We start from the raw sequence: 17858 nt of genomic DNA on the forward strand, positions 1-17858 counted from the left end.
AGATTTTGTAATTAGCCAAGCTATACTCTTGCTGAGTGATTGGCAGACTACCCAAGACTTGTAATGTGGTGCTCAAGATTACTTCCTCCTGATAACATACTACTTTGAGGATGCACCTCAAATTTATGAAGAGGATAACTCGATCCTTAATATAAGTAAACAACCAAGTAACGTTTAACTTAACCGAATAGGTTTAAGGGGGAAGTCGAAAGAAATGAAATACTTCAAATAATTCTACTTTTTATATCTTAGATGGAACATTCAGAGACACTTATGGGATCGCCATCATCATGTCGCTCCCAAAGATTGTCTATGACAGAGAATAGGAATCATGCGGTTTGGGTTGCCATTACATGGGACGTATCGGAGTATGTCCCAAAGAAAAAGGTTGCCAAATTTACTCGGTGCATTATTCAGTCAGAATGCCATCTGACATTGAGCACCGCATTCAGTGGGGTCGGCACAAGATCTGCATCACTTATTTCCGCCATCTAAGCGTCTAACTCACCAGTGCTGATCCCTGAGCAAACCGAAGTGATGTCATCTCAAAGTAAAGCAAAGTTAGTTTTTTAAGAACTGCATTAGAATTGTAAAACACGCCACACAGAACGGAAGTATATTCACAAACTTCAAGTGCCAGAAGATATTCGACATTGTCTACTTACTTCACTCGGGTAGGATATTCCTTCCATGTGTTCTGTATTGCACTCATTAAGTCCTAAATATTGATGTGGTTGGAAAGGAGGGTCAAGGAAGAAAACATTGGTTATTGGTTCCATCACACAAGTGCTGTCATTCACACTGAAAACGCTGATAATAGATTGAGCTCAGAGGATCTCAGGATCAAACGAATACATCCTAGGAAACATTCCAAACTATCTCCCGAGTTACGATTACCATCAACCACATAACTTTCGAAATCAACTGGTGCGGCCCATTGCAAATAATCTATCATTGTGAGAGTTCGGCGAATCGCGTCTAAATAACCAAGCCTTTTGCTAAACGGCTACTCAAATCCAGTAGAGTGATCCACTTGGCCGACTTGTTTAAAATTTTAGAACTTAAGACGGGACATCTAAATTTACAATCCAGGTAATTCCACCACAGGTTGCTAACATGCCACACCATATACAATTCCAGATAAGTACCTGATATAAATTTTAGTTCTTCTACAGTCGCTTGTTTGGCAATCGGTCGTTAGAATAGCGACTTGCTGGGTTTTGGGGATTTTGTGGTACGTATCCTTCTCTTATCAACCAACCTTGGCTGCAATCACAGTAGGTGTGCTGACCAAGTTATAATGCGAATTAGGTTGCTTAAGTAGATCCTCAAGTAACAGTAAAGGTGGCAACACATAAAGAACACGCGAATTTCAATTTACTGTCATACCAGGAAACAGTTAGACTTTCTCTGATGGACATTAGACATTACCTGGCGGAAAGTTCCAACATCTTGGACTCAACTGGTGACGAGATGGGTAACAATTTGGAGTTTTAGGCTGACTCTCAACTTCTCCACTCTCATTTATGTATTATACATGATGATAAGAAGGACAGATGGACTGACGATCGTGCAAGCAGGCTAGCTGCAAATGACTCAAAAGATAAGATATTCTGATCCTTAGTGGAACGCAGTCCGCCATGGTGGAGGACAGTGTAATCCCGGGTGCATCGTTAAAAAAGCAATGAATAGAGAAGATGCATTTCAGACCGGCCGTCAATGTTATGACTGAGCAAATGTTCAATGAATATCCTGGTAAAATCATTTTACGCTTTGTCTTATGACTCCTTATATTGGTTTATAAGTGCCGTACGGCGCGGCATTGCGCTCACCGTAGCACGACAAACAGAAATACTACCCACGGGATCACAGGCCCTCATCACCACAGCGCATCGGTCGGTCGTGTCCATGCTGTGCAACTTCAGCGATCGAAACACGTTTGCCAAATTGTCAGTGCTTTCTCGAGTCCTGTGCTACTTACCAGCATTAACGCCAAATTCTTCACGAAACAACAACACATTGTTATATGGATCAGTCCGCGCAACGCAGTGATCTTGAGACAATGAAACCAGATTACCAAAAGTGCACCTCACACGAAACTTGCCGAAACCCACCTCTGGAATAGATCGGCAGCTTGTCGTACAGAGCCAGATAATAATCTTTACATACTGAAATGGCCCATTTTTACCTGAACTGAATGAACTTAGGGCTGGAACGTTGGTGTGTCAACGTGGTTCAGGTGTTTTTCCAAGGCATTTCAAACTACAGCTTGCAATCGCGGTTACACCTAAGACATGAAAAGCTGACCGCATGATCTAAACAAATCGCCCGAAGGTATCCCGGACGCTCTAACGGTTGGAACAGGCTAATGGTTGCAGGAAGCAGCAAGGTGTGTTTGTTGTGCCGTTCATCCCGGTAGCAAGCCAAGATGGTAAAAACTGTGAAATGAGCGAAACTGCATGGTTCACCAAATTGACTGCATTGAAGACAGTTGGATAGGTTGTAGAGAGTAGTTTATTACGACGGAAGCTGAAACAGTCAATTATAAGCTCAAATCTGACTGTTGGGTATAACTTTAAGGTTTAAATTAAGAATTATTTCGAGTGGGTATGATTGCATTAGAGTTCTTCGGTTATGACAGTCTAACAGTCAGCACACTACATCATCTGACCGAAGCAATCCGGAATAAAGTAATGTCTCTTCTGAACTTCAGATTTATTCCGATCCTGGCGCTATTTAGTGGAAAACAAAGCAACCCTTCACTCAACAGCTATAATTGCATCAACATGATAAGCTCTGCTTTATTGTCGTGCGTCCTTCTCAATAGTTTGACTGCTGAATTCGATGTAGCCGATGACCACAAAAAACAGTGTGGCTATTGTGCGGACCGTAAAACGACAGATTCGATGTTTACTACACACCAGTCTGATTCACCTGTGAACTGAGTCAAGGATGCGAAACTGGAGGGACGGATATGGAGGCTAGCGATCAAAACTGAAATACATGTTTTCGGAATAATCATTCTCTGCCACCCTAGGCGGTCTTGAAATACCGTGTATTGACGCACGCAGCCCCTGACTTATGCATGCTGCTACGTAAAGGAATGCTGTGTTAAGTGGCTTAAATTCACATCTGATGGGGGAATGCTCCGTCAGGCATGCTCACGTACAGCAGATACTATAGCGCCTTACAGCCGCTTTCTGGGTTTTGGACATGGCCGCTGAATGAAGAGAATCTTAGTTTTGAGACAATCTCTACATTTCTCAATGAAAGACAATCAGCCGTGCACCAGTAGCTTGAAGCGAAGCTGCTAGGATGCCAATTTCACTATCGTGAACTAGGAGACCGAAGTACATGATAGGAATGGAGAATAGAAATAGTCAGGTCAACATGCATCAGCCTTCTCTACCAAAATCGAGGGTTGTGTGGTGCAAGGGACTCCGCATGTAAGACCAGGTGGCAAATTGGCTGGTGTTGCAGAGACTTTGGTCGTATTTTTGTTGACGGCTCACACAGAGATTACTGACGAAAGAGGGCACTCTGGTAGCGAAGCCTTGAAGGACAAGAGTTCAAAATGCCTTTGATGGTTGTCTGGCAACACCAAACGGCTGAGTTGCTATCGAAGAGAACACTGGTGGCGTAGCGAACACACCAACAACTACACCACTGAACCTTTGACGGTGCCAGAGGTGACTAGTCATTACCGACGCCACACAATCCAGATCACATAAGTTTACAATGGTTTTTTAGTGCAGCGGGAAGCAAAGTGCTAGTTGTATCTCCATGACTGCTGAGGAGACGTTTGCAAAACAATAATTCAGGTGGGTCAAGAGAGCCACAATGTGAATGTGAATTTTCATGATCTTAATCTCATTACCCGAAATAAATTAGACCAGTACTAACTGCGCCTGTGTTTGGGAGTAAGAGTTGAATTCGGTTTATTTTTAGTAGTGCAGATAACATTGTGATCAATCGTCTATTTAGTACGACTTTTTAGCACAAAGGATACCTTTTTTTTACCGCGTTGAGCTTGCAGCGCTACAGTCACGTGGCGGTTGCCGCCACCATACGGACCAGGCAGTGTAATGACTAACTCCGTTTGGCTATAGTGTTCTCTTCTGTGTGTGAGTTAACAGCGGTGCGATCAACCACTCTCTAGTTTTCCCATGAGCCGTGTGATTCAGACGTCTAGATTTTCCCAGCTGCTTTATCAGCTGTATGCCGCTGAACACCCCGATGGCTTTGGAACTGCCCCTTTCTGAGTGTTCCCCGTTCTCAATCCGTAGGATGACAGTGTTTCACATTCTATTTAGCCCAAAGCTGGTTTAGCCTATCTACGCTAATGAAGTTCACAGACAAGATCTAATACAAAAGACGAACGGAGAGCACACGACTATACAGTTTTCAGGAGCGACAAATAAACCACTAACTGGAGTCATTATTTGCACGTAAGTGTTATCTCATTCTGCCCCATATGAAAAAACTTCATTTGTAATGATCTAATGCGTAACAGGTCTCTTTACAGGGCGCACATTCATTTTGTAACTCAAAATATGGACAGTCGATTTTCAACTCTAGGGCAGATGTTCACCATTTAAATCCGTGTTGTTGATAAAATTAATGCATGAGCTGAAAAATGTAGTTTTCTCCCCAAGAGCATTTCCTCCTTCGAAAGAAGTAAGTCCCATAAACAAAAGAGGGATTAGTACCTTATCACTTGAAACAGGCATATAACAGAATGTGCTTGTAGGTGAGCAAAGCCTACGCAACATCGGTTAAGTTGCACACCAGACGGAGTGTCATTCGGGCTTTATTTGGAGTAATCAGCGAACATTATTTCTTTTTCTAGCGTAAGGTTAAAAGCTGGTCTTTTGTGAATTTTAAAACCAGCAGTTCGTTCCCCATGACAGGACGAATGAACCATATACACCGAATGATGGTAGTTCCATCCCTAATCATCATCATCGTTATCATCATTGTCAACACCACAAGCATAATAAATATCAACATCGCCATTAGAGACATTCTTTAGGGCCAAATGAAATGTACTGATTAACTGATACCGAGGTACAGTTCTGTCGTTTACATGTCTCTCCGCATAATGGTGAGAAAAAGCGCGGGAAAAGAACTTAGACCATTGTAGAAGCAACTCATACGAACTACCTTTGCCCGAAGTATAAGCAACATACCATGTGTAAACTTTCAGGGGTTGGTAATGGACACAAGCTGCCTGCAGCAGGAAATCTTATATGAACGGCTGTTTGCAAATGGTAGGGCCAGGAAGAAGAAGCGTCAGGCATCTCCAACATTCGCAACAATAATGCGGTTGGATTTTCAGACAAAAGAATGTCGGAATTAGGACAAAGATTTTCAGAGTCTTCCAGTTTCTGTTTTGCCTTGTGTTGGACAAAAGCTCGTTGATGAGGTACAGCTTTAGTTTGAGGTAAATTAACTTAAATGCTTATCTGTCGTATGGGTGCCGAAGACCGTGGTGCATCACACACGACAGCAAGTTTACGGCCTACTTTTCAGCGGATTTACTTGAAAAATTTCATGTCCTAGTTGAAAGTGTAATGCTTCGATAAAAAGCGAGGGAATACTACAGGGGGAGAAAGTGCGAAACCGCTAAACAGTGAAGAAGCTATGCGACAGATCAGGCAATTGAGCCAGTTTAATTGAGTAAGTTTACTCACCTATTTAGTGTAAAGCATTGTATTGCTTGAAGACCTAATGGACTTAAACGCTTGAAAGGACAACAAAGAACTCGACAAATAACTAAAATAAAAATCCTTCAAAGGCGCTACGTGGATCATTTTTCGTTTTAAAAAGACAAATGCTGCGTATGAAATGAGATTTCATCGCCTTGAACATGAAATATACTATCAAGCAGAAAACCGAATGTCCTGTTGCCATACGTTTGTCGCTGAGTAGGTAATACGAAGCAGACGTTTGTGAGGTTCGTATGCTGAGGTTTTCTGTCATTTCACAGAAATTATAGTTTGCCCAATTTTTCGACACAAGAATCTATCGCCGCTGCACGAATAAGCTTGATTTGAACCGGATGAAGGTAATAGAAATCCAGGTAGACCACGCGGTAGTTCGGCTCCAAATTTATGCTCTTTTGAAGGATGCTATGTCTTGCTACAGCAAGCAAATATCAGAACCATACGTGTCCCACTGTATCTTTCCAAAATAAGTAAAAAAATTCCTGTCTGAATAGTTGTTTATTAAGTTAACTGGACTAAGTTAAAATTCCTGACAAATCAAAAATGCTCAAACCTATTTAGATAAAAATTGAATTTGTTGAGTTAAAGCTCGCCAAATGCGCTATGAGCTACTTTTTTTCGTGCTTTTGAAGGAGTGAGAAGGCATTTTGAGGCAGCCTTAATAATTATTTCCATGGATGTCTAAATACAGATTCTGGGTCTATTATAGATGTGGTAAACAGGGAGTGACTGTTCGACGGTAGCAAGCTTTTGCTAATTCAGATTAGAGAACACCTTAATTCTGTGCCGTGTTGAGTGTACCATGTAACACAGCCCCTTCTTTGAGTTATTCACTAGATCCGCGGTCATCCCGAACCACCTATGTGAACAAGGAAAACTGGTATAACGAATGGATTAGATTAAAAGTTAGGGCAATTGGGGTTTAAAGGAACAAATTCTGCGCCCCGTTCTCAAGTATATACAACCCAAGACGTCCTACAGTCAGTAGTTTGGGTGATCGTATGTGATTGTGTCTGCATCCATTCGCACACCAATTTCATTTTGATGGGAGACTCAAATGAATCTCAGATGAATCACTCGTTTATGATATTCTCCACCCAAACGCGCCGCACAAAGGACGCCTCGTATCTCACTTATGATAAATTCGATATAATGCAGTATATCGAGCAGTTTTCTTCACAAGAATACCCTGCTCTATCCCATATATCATTTTCTCCAACAACAAAAAAATAAGTGTTTTTCTCACAACGGATAACGTAACAGACTCAGTAAAGTAAACGTTTTGAAATAAAGTAAGTCAAGATGTTAGTAATCACCATCATCGGAGATAAAATCATTGCCGGCAATGATGCTGCACTTCCATACAGTCACAAGTTTTAGGCAATAACAACTGGAGCCTTAAAGTGAAGAAAAGAAGAAACTAGTGAGGTAACCGCATCCAAAACGGGCGATTGAATTGTAGGGAATTATAATGAGAATGCCACTATCACCAACGTCGATTAGATGTCATTTCTTGCAGTATCCAGTCGGTTGTACCGAAGTTCATGTATCCCCATCCCGAAAGGCGGACCGCGTCATGTTCGTACATCCCTTTACCTATTGTTTTCAGTCTCACTTAAGTAGCGTGGGCTGACGTAAAAGATGAAATGCTGTGAATTTAAAATGACCGTGTAATCAGTCTCTTCAGCCTGCTGACGCAAAATCGTCTCAGATAAAAAGTGTATTTTCAAGCTAACTAGGGACCTAGGTCACGTGCCGACATTGGGGCAAGTAAACGAATCAGATTGTCACATGACCAAAATAAGATTAGCGCGGTGTGTTAACACTTGTATGCTTCATTACGTATCATCATAAGGTGTACCGTGAGCCACTGCAACAAAGATTCACTCGGTCGGTTTCATGTTTCATGAAGAATGGAAATCATTGGCTTATAAATGCATAGACATCGGTGACCTACAAATATATTTTACTAACGCCTTGCACGAGGGTGGACAATCTTAGTCAGCAAGGTAGTCTGAAGGGTATTGCAGATCTGTTCCACTTTAATGTAGAATGAATCCCGCTACGTACCATGAGAGTATCAGACGTAAATATTACTTTTCAAACGGTAATAATACCTTACCTATAGTGCTGTCAGCTTTAAAAAAAACTGATTTTCGCGCATTTTATGTCAACACTGCCACTAACGACCGTCGAACCAGAGATGCAAAACTTTGCAAGCTTGGTCCCATCCACTATGGTTTTGTCTGGGTACGGTACAGCAACTACTTGTTCGCAAGTCTGTCAGCTGTAACCGAAATCGTGTACCGTGAGCCACTGCAACAAAGATTCACTCGGTCGGTTTCATGTTTCATGAAGAATGGAAATCATTGGCTTATAAATGCATAGACATCGGTGACCTACAAATATATTTTACTAACGCCTTGCACGAGGGTGGACAATCTTCGTCAGCAAGGTAGTCTGAAGGGCATTGCAGATCTGTTCCACTTTAATGTAGAATGAATCCCATGAGAGTATCAGACGTAAATATTACTTTTCAAACGGTAATAATACCTTACCTATAGTGCTGTCAGCTTTAAAAAAAACTGATTTTCGCGCATTTTTATGTCACACTGCCACTAACGACCGTCGAACCAGAGATGCAAAACTTTGCAAGCTTGGTCCCATCCACTATGGTTTTGTCTGGGTACGGTACAGCAACTACTTGTTCGCAAGTCTGTCAGCTGTAACCGAAATCGGCATTGCGAAGTCACAAAAACATTTTCAGTTTATTAGACTTGCCACCTTTCTATCACTTACTATTCAACCCTACTTAGACGGAAAGTAGTGCATCATGAACTCATTTGCAGTATTCGACCCAACCACTGTTCCGTAATAAAGTCTTGGAGAAGGAATGCATCTAGCAGTTTCGTTGCCCCAACACATCCGAGTCATGCTCAGCAGAAAATCGTTAGGGGGTGTGCCAAGATCCAGTGTCGGTCGGATGTGCCGTTAAGATTTGTAAACTGACAAAACTCTCATGTGAATGCAACTGAGCCAACCCATTTGAAATATGAGACTTGTAAATCACCTGATCTGTTTGTCGACAGTTCAATTGACATCGGCTCCCCCTATCACACTGACTGGCCGTAGGATCCAACGGGAAAACGATAGATTGCCGGATGATCAAACTACCGAACTGTTAGCCGTCCTTCGATATGTGCCTGTCTGATTGTGAACTCCTGAAGGTGTGCGCGGACAACAATTTACTCCCGAAAACCCAGTCCATCTAGGTCTTGATGTTGAAGCCTTTTGGCTCATTCATACTCCCGTATCGTTATTATCAGTTCAAGTGCAAGTAAAAGTGCACAGTACAATAACGTTCTGAAGATATCTATTCAGTGACACTGATCTTGTGATTCGGTTGAAGGTATTTGTATGCCTTTGGTGCCACCTTCCGGTGACATACTTTTTGTTAACCTGACCCAAACCCATCGTTGACTGATGCACATGCCCGTCAGATGAAGCAAATCTACTGTGAAATCGGACCACAACTTCCATGATTTGTGCAGTTTATGGTACGGATATTATCTAACCAATTTACATTTTCTAACAGGACATGTTCGAAATTCACAATCACGAGTAAGTCAAGGGGAGATGAGCCTGTCAAAAAAGATACACTGCCATAAAATTGTTGTCCCAAACGCAAAGCTAGCCACAACCGCCGCCATACAAAAAGGATGACCTTTGAGTGACTGCAAAGTGCTCTTAGTAAAATGTATTTCAAAATAAGCTGAGGTAGGAAGCATTTTGGATATTTCCAGGCTGCTGCAGATAAGTGTTCCCTGTATCTAGCTGTAGGTTTAGGAGGCGATACAAATCCTGCAACACGTCACAAGGCAAAACGATCAATCAATAACTGTCTGTTCCTGGATCAATGCTTTTGAGACTAAGCATCCTTTTGCTTCATAGTGCACAACTGAAGTAAATTAAGCAAAGCTTATCCAGTCAGTAACCTTTACTTGTTTTAGTAACCAGTCAGAACACGCTACTAATGATTTAATTAGCAGCCGAACAAGAGACAATTAGGCGAACTCGAACTGTCAATGCAGCATCCCGAACGACTGCACACCAATAAAAATGCGGTGATTTTGATGATGAAATGAACGTTTCGGGGAGCCAGTCGAAACTTTTTCTTCATCACTCTCCTGGGTTACGATACTTGATTAAATAAGCATGAATCTGCCTATGCTCACTCAGAAGGTAAAGCTTGGGTCCACGAACGATGGCGATAGTTTCGCTTATATCCCGTGAATCTGAAACAATGCAGTTGCCCCAAGGGCATACAGTCCTCCTGAGGAAATTATGTGATGGTCCCGGTTCATCGTGTGATTTATGTGGCGTGATAATCTGGTAGAATTCCTATTCGGATATTTGGAATTGGTGCAATACACTCATCTGCAACTTACACCTGCATCAACGAGGAACTCAAACGAATCTCTCGCTTATCATATTGTTCAATTGCTGAACCTGTGAAGAAGGGCCCTGAGGAACTCTATGAGTAGCCTCTTCCTCCATGTAAATTTACTGCAATATCCCGAATGTCGTGTCAAGTAGAAAAATGAGGCGGCACTTTGCGCAGCAAATTTAGCTGGTTAATATCATTAACTAGAGATGCAACTGAGTCTTCCGCTAAAATCAATGTAATTTACAAATTAGTGTTTCCTCAGTCGCGAATACTTTGGTGTTGAATTAGAATATATAGATGATAAAACTCCTACACAACTTCTACGTGATGAGCCTCAGGGAAGTCAAAGCCAGTGGCGGGATATCGAAGCTCTTCAGCGATTCCTTGAGTAGTGGAATGGAATATTTACATCATGGAATAATTGTTAATTTAATTATTAATTTAATTAATTTAATTATTAATTTGTACAGAGTCCCGATGAGTGTGGATTATTTCTTCTGGGAGAAAGCTTCTTTTCCTGTCAACATGCGTCAGATTTATGGGGGAGAATTTCCAAGGCTGGGGTAAGAAAACTGTTTACAAACATTAACCAATTACCCAGCATTTCCTACAGACTGCTTCGAATTTCACCAAAGCCTAAAATGTCTAAGTCCTTAGTTGCCCTATTTCGTCACTGAGCTCGTCTGAGGGTATCTTAACATGCAACAGCAAACAAAAATCAATTTATGAGTTCCTACGCAGGTAACCAGATTGAATGTCGGAGATTTGGGCACTTATTATGTTTGTGCTACGTTAACACATCTCTTTCCCCACCGCTCCTAGCCTTCTTACATATAAGGGTGTTTTTTTCAGGCCTGTTCCTTTGGGCTGTACACTTCTGTGAATCTGGTTGTTAGAAATCATTTATCAAAATAGTCTCAGAACCTAAACCACCGAGTAAATTCACTCAGTTGTCGGACAAAAGCGTATCAAAGTTGACTTGCTCACGCAATATTCATTTGCAGACCATTTGATCGCGCGCCGTTTTCCCCATAGACCCTTCGTTCGCTAGAACATTACCTAGCTACATCTCGCTACATCTCGCGAACCGAAGTTGTGCAAAATAAGTCAAACCTCCATGTTTTAGATACGTATGTAGATTACTTTCACTGTGCCTGAAAGGTGCATTAGTTCAATACATGAAAGATGAAGTATCTTAACGGAAGTGCCCCGCAATATGCTCCTTCTCGAGTACATACGAATATTTTTACCTAGCCTCCTAAGGGAAACAATTGGCATAACCCCTAATGTTCCAATTTGTCCACCAGGATGTACCTAACCGAGCAGTCTTACTCTACCTAATTTCATCAGATATGTACAGGTAATAAGGCTCCAATTTTGCAATACCATTGTTCATTCACTAAGTAGTTTTGTTTTCTTGTTGGAGTTCATTATGTGCCTTTGTGTAATCTTCAAAAGGCCAGCAAAGATGAAATGCACAAAGTTTGACTGACACAGCTCATATTTTGCAGATCAACTGGGTTTATGCACAGTTGTAGGTTGGCATCAGAGTACCCTCAGATCTTTTTTGTGTGTTGTTTACAACCGAAGTGCATCAGAGAAACACAATCGACTGTTTTCGTGAACTTTTCCAAACTGCCTACTCAACCACCATCCAACCTAATGCCATGCCACAAACATTTATTTCTCTGTACAGTTAGTGCCGATAATTATGAACTTTCAAAGAAACTACGGTAGCAGAACACCCTCAAGATAACCACCAAACAGTCATGTGCACTCGCGTACGTGCATAAGTTTCTGCTGTGCGCCTTGGTGATTTGTGTCCATGATACATTTGTGGATGAACTTTTCTGGGGGTCAAATGATGTGCAGTGTTATTCGCATAATGGAAAAGGTTTCAGTAAGACACGGGTATCTTGCACAGCACTTGATTCGATGTGCTCAGTGGATAGTTGTAAAACGAACTAACTAGGGTTATAGAAACTCCGGCCAACCCAAGCAAACCAACAAACACTGGAAGACTGGTGGTGCTCGATTGCAGGACAACCGTTAGTAAAACATAGTGTTCATATCCATTTATAAGCCAAGGTCCTATCAGTTCCTTACCATGTTGATTCTAAACTTCCCGTTCTTATTCTATTCAAAAAGTGGCTGAAATTTCTTCGATAACCCAGGGCCCGTTGCGGTCATCTTTGAGCTAATCAGATAAGTGCGGTTTCTTAGTTTCCGTTAACCAATTATTCATTGGAACCCAAATTGCAAGCATTCGGACAAATACACTCATTTGCGAACCAGTTTGTTTTAAATGGAGGAGACTTAATAGAATTCTAGCTGAATAGCTCATTCCATCTAGATGTGTCAAATATTCCACCAACTGAAGAACATCATGAACGAAAGATCAAGTTGAGATCAAGTTGAGCCTCTACAGTTCGAACCGAATTGTCGAGCAGGCGAGTGTACTCCGCAAATTTCGGACAACTGGGATTCAAGTAGAACATTAGGTTAATGAGAAATTGGCAACTGTTCCCACCTGATGGGCCTCAAGAAGGTCGGAACGGGTCTCGGGCTGTCGAATAATTTTTAGCAAAATTATGAGTAATCTGTTTTGTCCGGACAAAAACCTACTACATTCTTTCTGCAGACCTTTACCGGTTGTGGGGACTTCAAGCCAATAGCTTGTTACATAACCGGCTAAATGGGCCTGTAAGGGTTTAGGATCAATCATCTAATAAGCCACCACAATCGAACGAATTCCACCGAAAATCTACATTGTGGTATTGCAGAGCATTAATTCATCTAGAAAATATTACCTACCCGCTCTTTCGGCCTATGAAGGCAGAGTGCAACTCTCACTACGTTACTCCTTTTTTCAGTTCGCCTGCGAGCACCGGTGTTGAGAACGCACACCCTCAAATTGCTCTATAAAAAGTTTACTTAAAATCGAACTATCATTCCGAGGTAATTAATGCAATCCCAGCAGTCGTTCATTAGGTCTCAGAAAGAAAAATTGACTTGTGTACGCCGACAGTGACTCATTATAAGCCCTGTATGTGTTCGGTAATGAATTCTGACTAACACTGGAACCCAGTAACCATTACAAGTTTAATGGGCGAATTAACGTGCAGACACGTCTCAGGTACTCTGTATGTATGGAAACTGTAAGGTCCCACAACCTCACTCAGAGCTCGCTAGGTAAGCAAATTCCGATCACTTTCCGGCCTGATAGAGCAACTTCTTTGAAAGCCTTGAATTCAGTATGGCTCAACTTGCCAGATTGCATCAGTTTTAGGCAAATATATGTAGGTCTTGTGATACACATGCAATCTATAGATACCTAATATGCGTATACGTAGATCTTATCCAATGATAGCCATGTTGATTGAATACTACTGTGGTGGTTCGTGGACCTTCTGTAGAAGAGGTTATCTTGGATAGAAAAAAATGGTTGTAGTAATTGGATACATTTTTCCTAGTCAGAATAATAGTAGTCTTTTGGTGGGACTGAAGATGCACACGCCGATGTCTAGAAGAATAATACCATCCGATCTTGTTATCACGTGAGAGGTCGCACATAATAAAAGTATATACGTGCAATCGATCACCATACACACCACCAGGTAAGCACAGCCGTATGAGAGCACAGCCATGTAAGTTCAGGCACAGAAAACAATAGTGAAGCTTGGTGCAAGAGATCGCTGTATAGAGGAATCATGGCGTCACTGCCTCTCTTAAGAGCACGCTAACGAGGTATTTCGGGGACTTGGATATCTGAACTCTCCCTTTTAAGTTTTGAATTAAGGCTTGAGCGTGTATTTGACCCCTCGTCATAGATTTTTGAAGAAAATTTACTCCTCCAAGGCGAAACCCTCTACACAGGAAAGAACCTCCCACAAGGATTTAACAAATTCTTTGAAGCCAATGATGTTATTCGGAATACAGTTGACTCGTATTTTTTCTAGCTGGATTGTCTGATTTGTCCAAATTTCAGGACTAGCATTTCCTAGGGGAGAAAACTGAGAGTCTCAGTTTACTTAACGTTTTGTCTCAGCTGGGGTTGCTTATTTATTACTTCAATTCATCACTCAGTCCCAACAACATGGACCACAATTTCGTGTGCGTGATACACGGGATGAGTGGCTAATTTGGGTTGGTACATGCGTCCAATTCTTTGGAAATGTGGTGCTACGTAAATTGTTTTAGGGAATGATCGGATTTAGGGTAAATAATATGGGTTTGATCTTACAAGTGAAATTAGCCTGTGCTGCCTACGTAAGTTTAATTCCGTCTCCAAGATAAAATCCGGAGTTAGTGATGGTATATGATCATATTTTTCTAAAACCGCTTTACAAACCGAGGTAGGACTCTGTAAAGCGTATTTTATTTGAAATTTTAACTTTAAAATTCCCAGCTCGCTAGTTTGATTCGCCCCACATCTTCCACAATGGACGGAAAATCTTTTTAAATAATCGTTTGATTCTTTACTATCATGTGAGTGTTGAGAGTTTCAAAATTTCTTTTGGGATTTTTATCATCCATGTAAAAGCGATTGTTATTGAAAAACTCAGAAACAATATGTGACTGCATTGTTTTTTTTAGAATAGTCATCCACCGGTGCCTACTTATCATGCGGAAGCCTAGCACAACCTGTGTAGCGAAGGGATATTTCGATCTCAGTTAAGGCCTACTCCTATGGTCAAAGCCTAGAAAAGCTTTATGCCATTTCATTTTTGTTTTCAGGTGCAAGCAGTACACATCTAAATGAATCTCCACTTAGATATAAACATGCGAGTCTGCGGTTAGTGGCTGATTCCCGTATCATTTAAACACAAACAGCGGATCCAGTGGGTGATCGACTTACTCAGAATAACACAAAACCACTTTTCTTTTACATCAGTCAGAAGCATTTGTTATCACAAATATTTAAAAGTAAAGCAACATTAGTGTTGATATTCATTATTCACTACTGTACAACCACAACGCTCGCCTAATTATACTCAAATTTTTGAAGTGACAAAACGGAAACGATTCGCCATTTCTCAATGTCTTCGATCAGGCGCAGGGATTGGATCACGAAGACCCCACCATGGAACACGGACCCGACTAACAACACATAAACATCTCACAATCTATTTCACACCCTTCAGCCAAGTAATACTTTGTCCACCTGGTGTTCCGCACCATTAGAATGAAACAAGAAGAACAGCACTCGTGTCGGTGTATGACGTTTCGGAATGTGTAGCAGGATCACGTACTGTGGCAGAGCTAACTGTTTGGAGCCTACACATTTTGAGCAATAATCAGGAAGCTTCTCGGGAGACTTATGATTAATTGAACTAAAGTTCTCCAAAAACAGCTGAAAAGCATACCCGGAGAGCATTCGATCCGTATTCTTGTGTCTGGAACGTATTTTCAAGTTATTTCAAGTGAAGCCACAACTGAATCCTCTTTTATGTAATCAGAATGGATACTCTTGTAATGGGTGTGGTGATGTGAAGTCGGGGCTTTTCATAGTGTCTGTGGATAAAATACCTTCTAGCTACAGAAATCGGCGACAGCATGGTAAAATTTCCAGAATTCAGATTGTTTGGCGAAGGTGATCAAGTGACCATCTCAATAGATGTCTACCCTCATATAACCTAATTATTCGGTACAAGTTGAATAAATCCTAAACCACTGTAAAGCGACGCGTAGCAAGTGTCCAACATGGCAGTAATCAGTTTGAATCTGCTGCCCCACATCAAGAAGACTTTGAGTGAAGCCCTGCTTCAAACTCGCGCCATTAAAATTCGGGCTAATGGCTGGTCATAAGCACTCTCGTTGGACACAATGCAAAAACTGTCTAATAATCACTCATATAATTTGCGTGCACAAATAGAGTTGCCAGCAGTATGGGGTGGAGGTTAAGACTGTGGATATTAAGCTAGAATATGCGGTGATAATGAGAATGGTGACGATGAGTTCCACTCGGATTGAAACAGATAGTGAACCGCTTTTCAGTTATATAACTCCCGTTTGAACAGCTTTTCCGTCCCCTCGCACAACTAGTCGGGTGGGTTCTTGGGTTCCAAAGAGGAAAAGCATTAGCTTGCAGTTCCACACTTATTAGGGTTTACCAGTTATGCTGGGACCTAGATCCCGGAAATCTGACGTTCAAGCAGGCCTGTTATAGCTAATCCAACAACGCGCTTCGAAAACACTCAAATTATCATGCTCCAACAAGCAAACATGTGCATAGATGAACAATGAAACCGTTAGCCCGTAACCTCGAACAACAATCTAATACTCTACTCAACGGGTTGCTGAAAACACGGCGACATCCCGCGACCGGTTTTCTCCTTCTTGGGCTCATCATGTAGGCGCAGTCCCCGAGTTTCCGTCAACCTTATGTTCTATTTGAGACTAAATCTCACGAAATTCGAAAACTACACTCATTTACGAACAATATTAGCTTTGCGAACGATTCACCTGAAATTTTCCTGAATCTCTCTTTTATGATGTTTATACTGACCGCCTGATCGTTTTTGTCAAAGTGACCAATTCGTCGACATGGACACTTGAAACCTGTTAGGCATTGCTGTTGGAGTAGTGGCAACACTCGCTTTGCATGTCTCATCCGGGTTTTTAAATGCTGCCACGACCAAGGGTGTGCGCCACAGATGAGTGCTTATAAGAGCAACATTCGAGTTTAATGCTTTCTTCCTTTGATTCGGGTTCATTCAAACAGTCGCAACAAAATATGAAGAGGACCGTTGAAACGACGCTGATGTGAATGCCTGGGAGAGTAAATAGTCCATATTCGTATACTTTCTGAAGAATCCGTCTCAAAACTGATCTAATTCCAAAAATGACTTGATCGTCATTGGTTTACGTGACTGGAAAGGCAGCAAGGTGTTATACACCGTTACAGGTAGACTGCCGATATCTGTTATAGATGCAAAATATGTCCCTAATGATAGTATTTATGGCTAGTCTTCAGGATCGATTCTCAAGGTCGATTCTCGAGGTAATTTATCACGATCCATCTCTACAACAAATATTTGCACAGATGTGGATTCCAGGGTAAAATTGCAGTCACAGAATCTCCTCTAAAGGGAGTCCAGTCGCTGAACAGGTCACTGAAGTGTTCGCCCCCAATCATGACCTGAACATAAATCGAACTTTTGGTTTCCGTCACCTATACGAGTGAAATGTTTCCCGACTAGCAGCTGGCCTCCATTGAGAGGATGCTAGCTTCACAATCATTCACAGGCGTTCATCTTGAAGATTTTTAAAAATTGATAATTGTGCAGAAACTCTACTGCCAGATGAGTAGCGTTCATCTTCGATTCTATTGTTTTCACGGAAGTCAGCCACTCGGACTGAGGAAGGCTATTCTGATACCAATGATGAAGATTTGAGACAAACAATTGTCTGTTTGATCAGAAAACATGCTAACACCTGACGTTTGATAAAAATGCTTTGGTTCTGAGAAATCTTCGAGGTACGATGGAAGTTGCGTGTACAACAGAACACCCCACAAATACACGTTCCTATGGTATGTTCAAAATAAACTCCGAAGCATAAAGATGAACTAGTGGAGCTGAGGATTTTCGCTCACTGTTCCACATTCAAACTTTGAAAGTGGTGATTATTTATGAATAATTGGTTCTTATTTTATTTACCAGAAGGTGAACTACAGCATCAGT

The 17858-nt window shown here is 41.5% G+C and overlaps 1 protein-coding gene across 1 annotated transcript in view; it reads right to left on the minus strand.

Moving 5' to 3' along the window:
- Window positions 1–17858, minus strand: part of T265_07216 (hypothetical protein) — a gene marked incomplete at both ends in the record, with an annotated part of 67874 nt that overhangs the window by 6351 nt on the left and 43665 nt on the right. Inside the window, one exon of the mRNA XM_009172672.1 lies at window positions 666–718. Coding sequence (XP_009170936.1) covers window positions 666–718 — 53 coding nt within the window. The remainder of the gene's footprint in view (window positions 1–665; window positions 719–17858) is intronic.

The sequence above is a fragment of the Opisthorchis viverrini genome (assembly GCF_000715545.1).
Source record: "Opisthorchis viverrini unplaced genomic scaffold opera_v5_162, whole genome shotgun sequence".
Lineage (NCBI taxonomy): Eukaryota > Metazoa > Platyhelminthes > Trematoda > Opisthorchiida > Opisthorchiidae > Opisthorchis > Opisthorchis viverrini.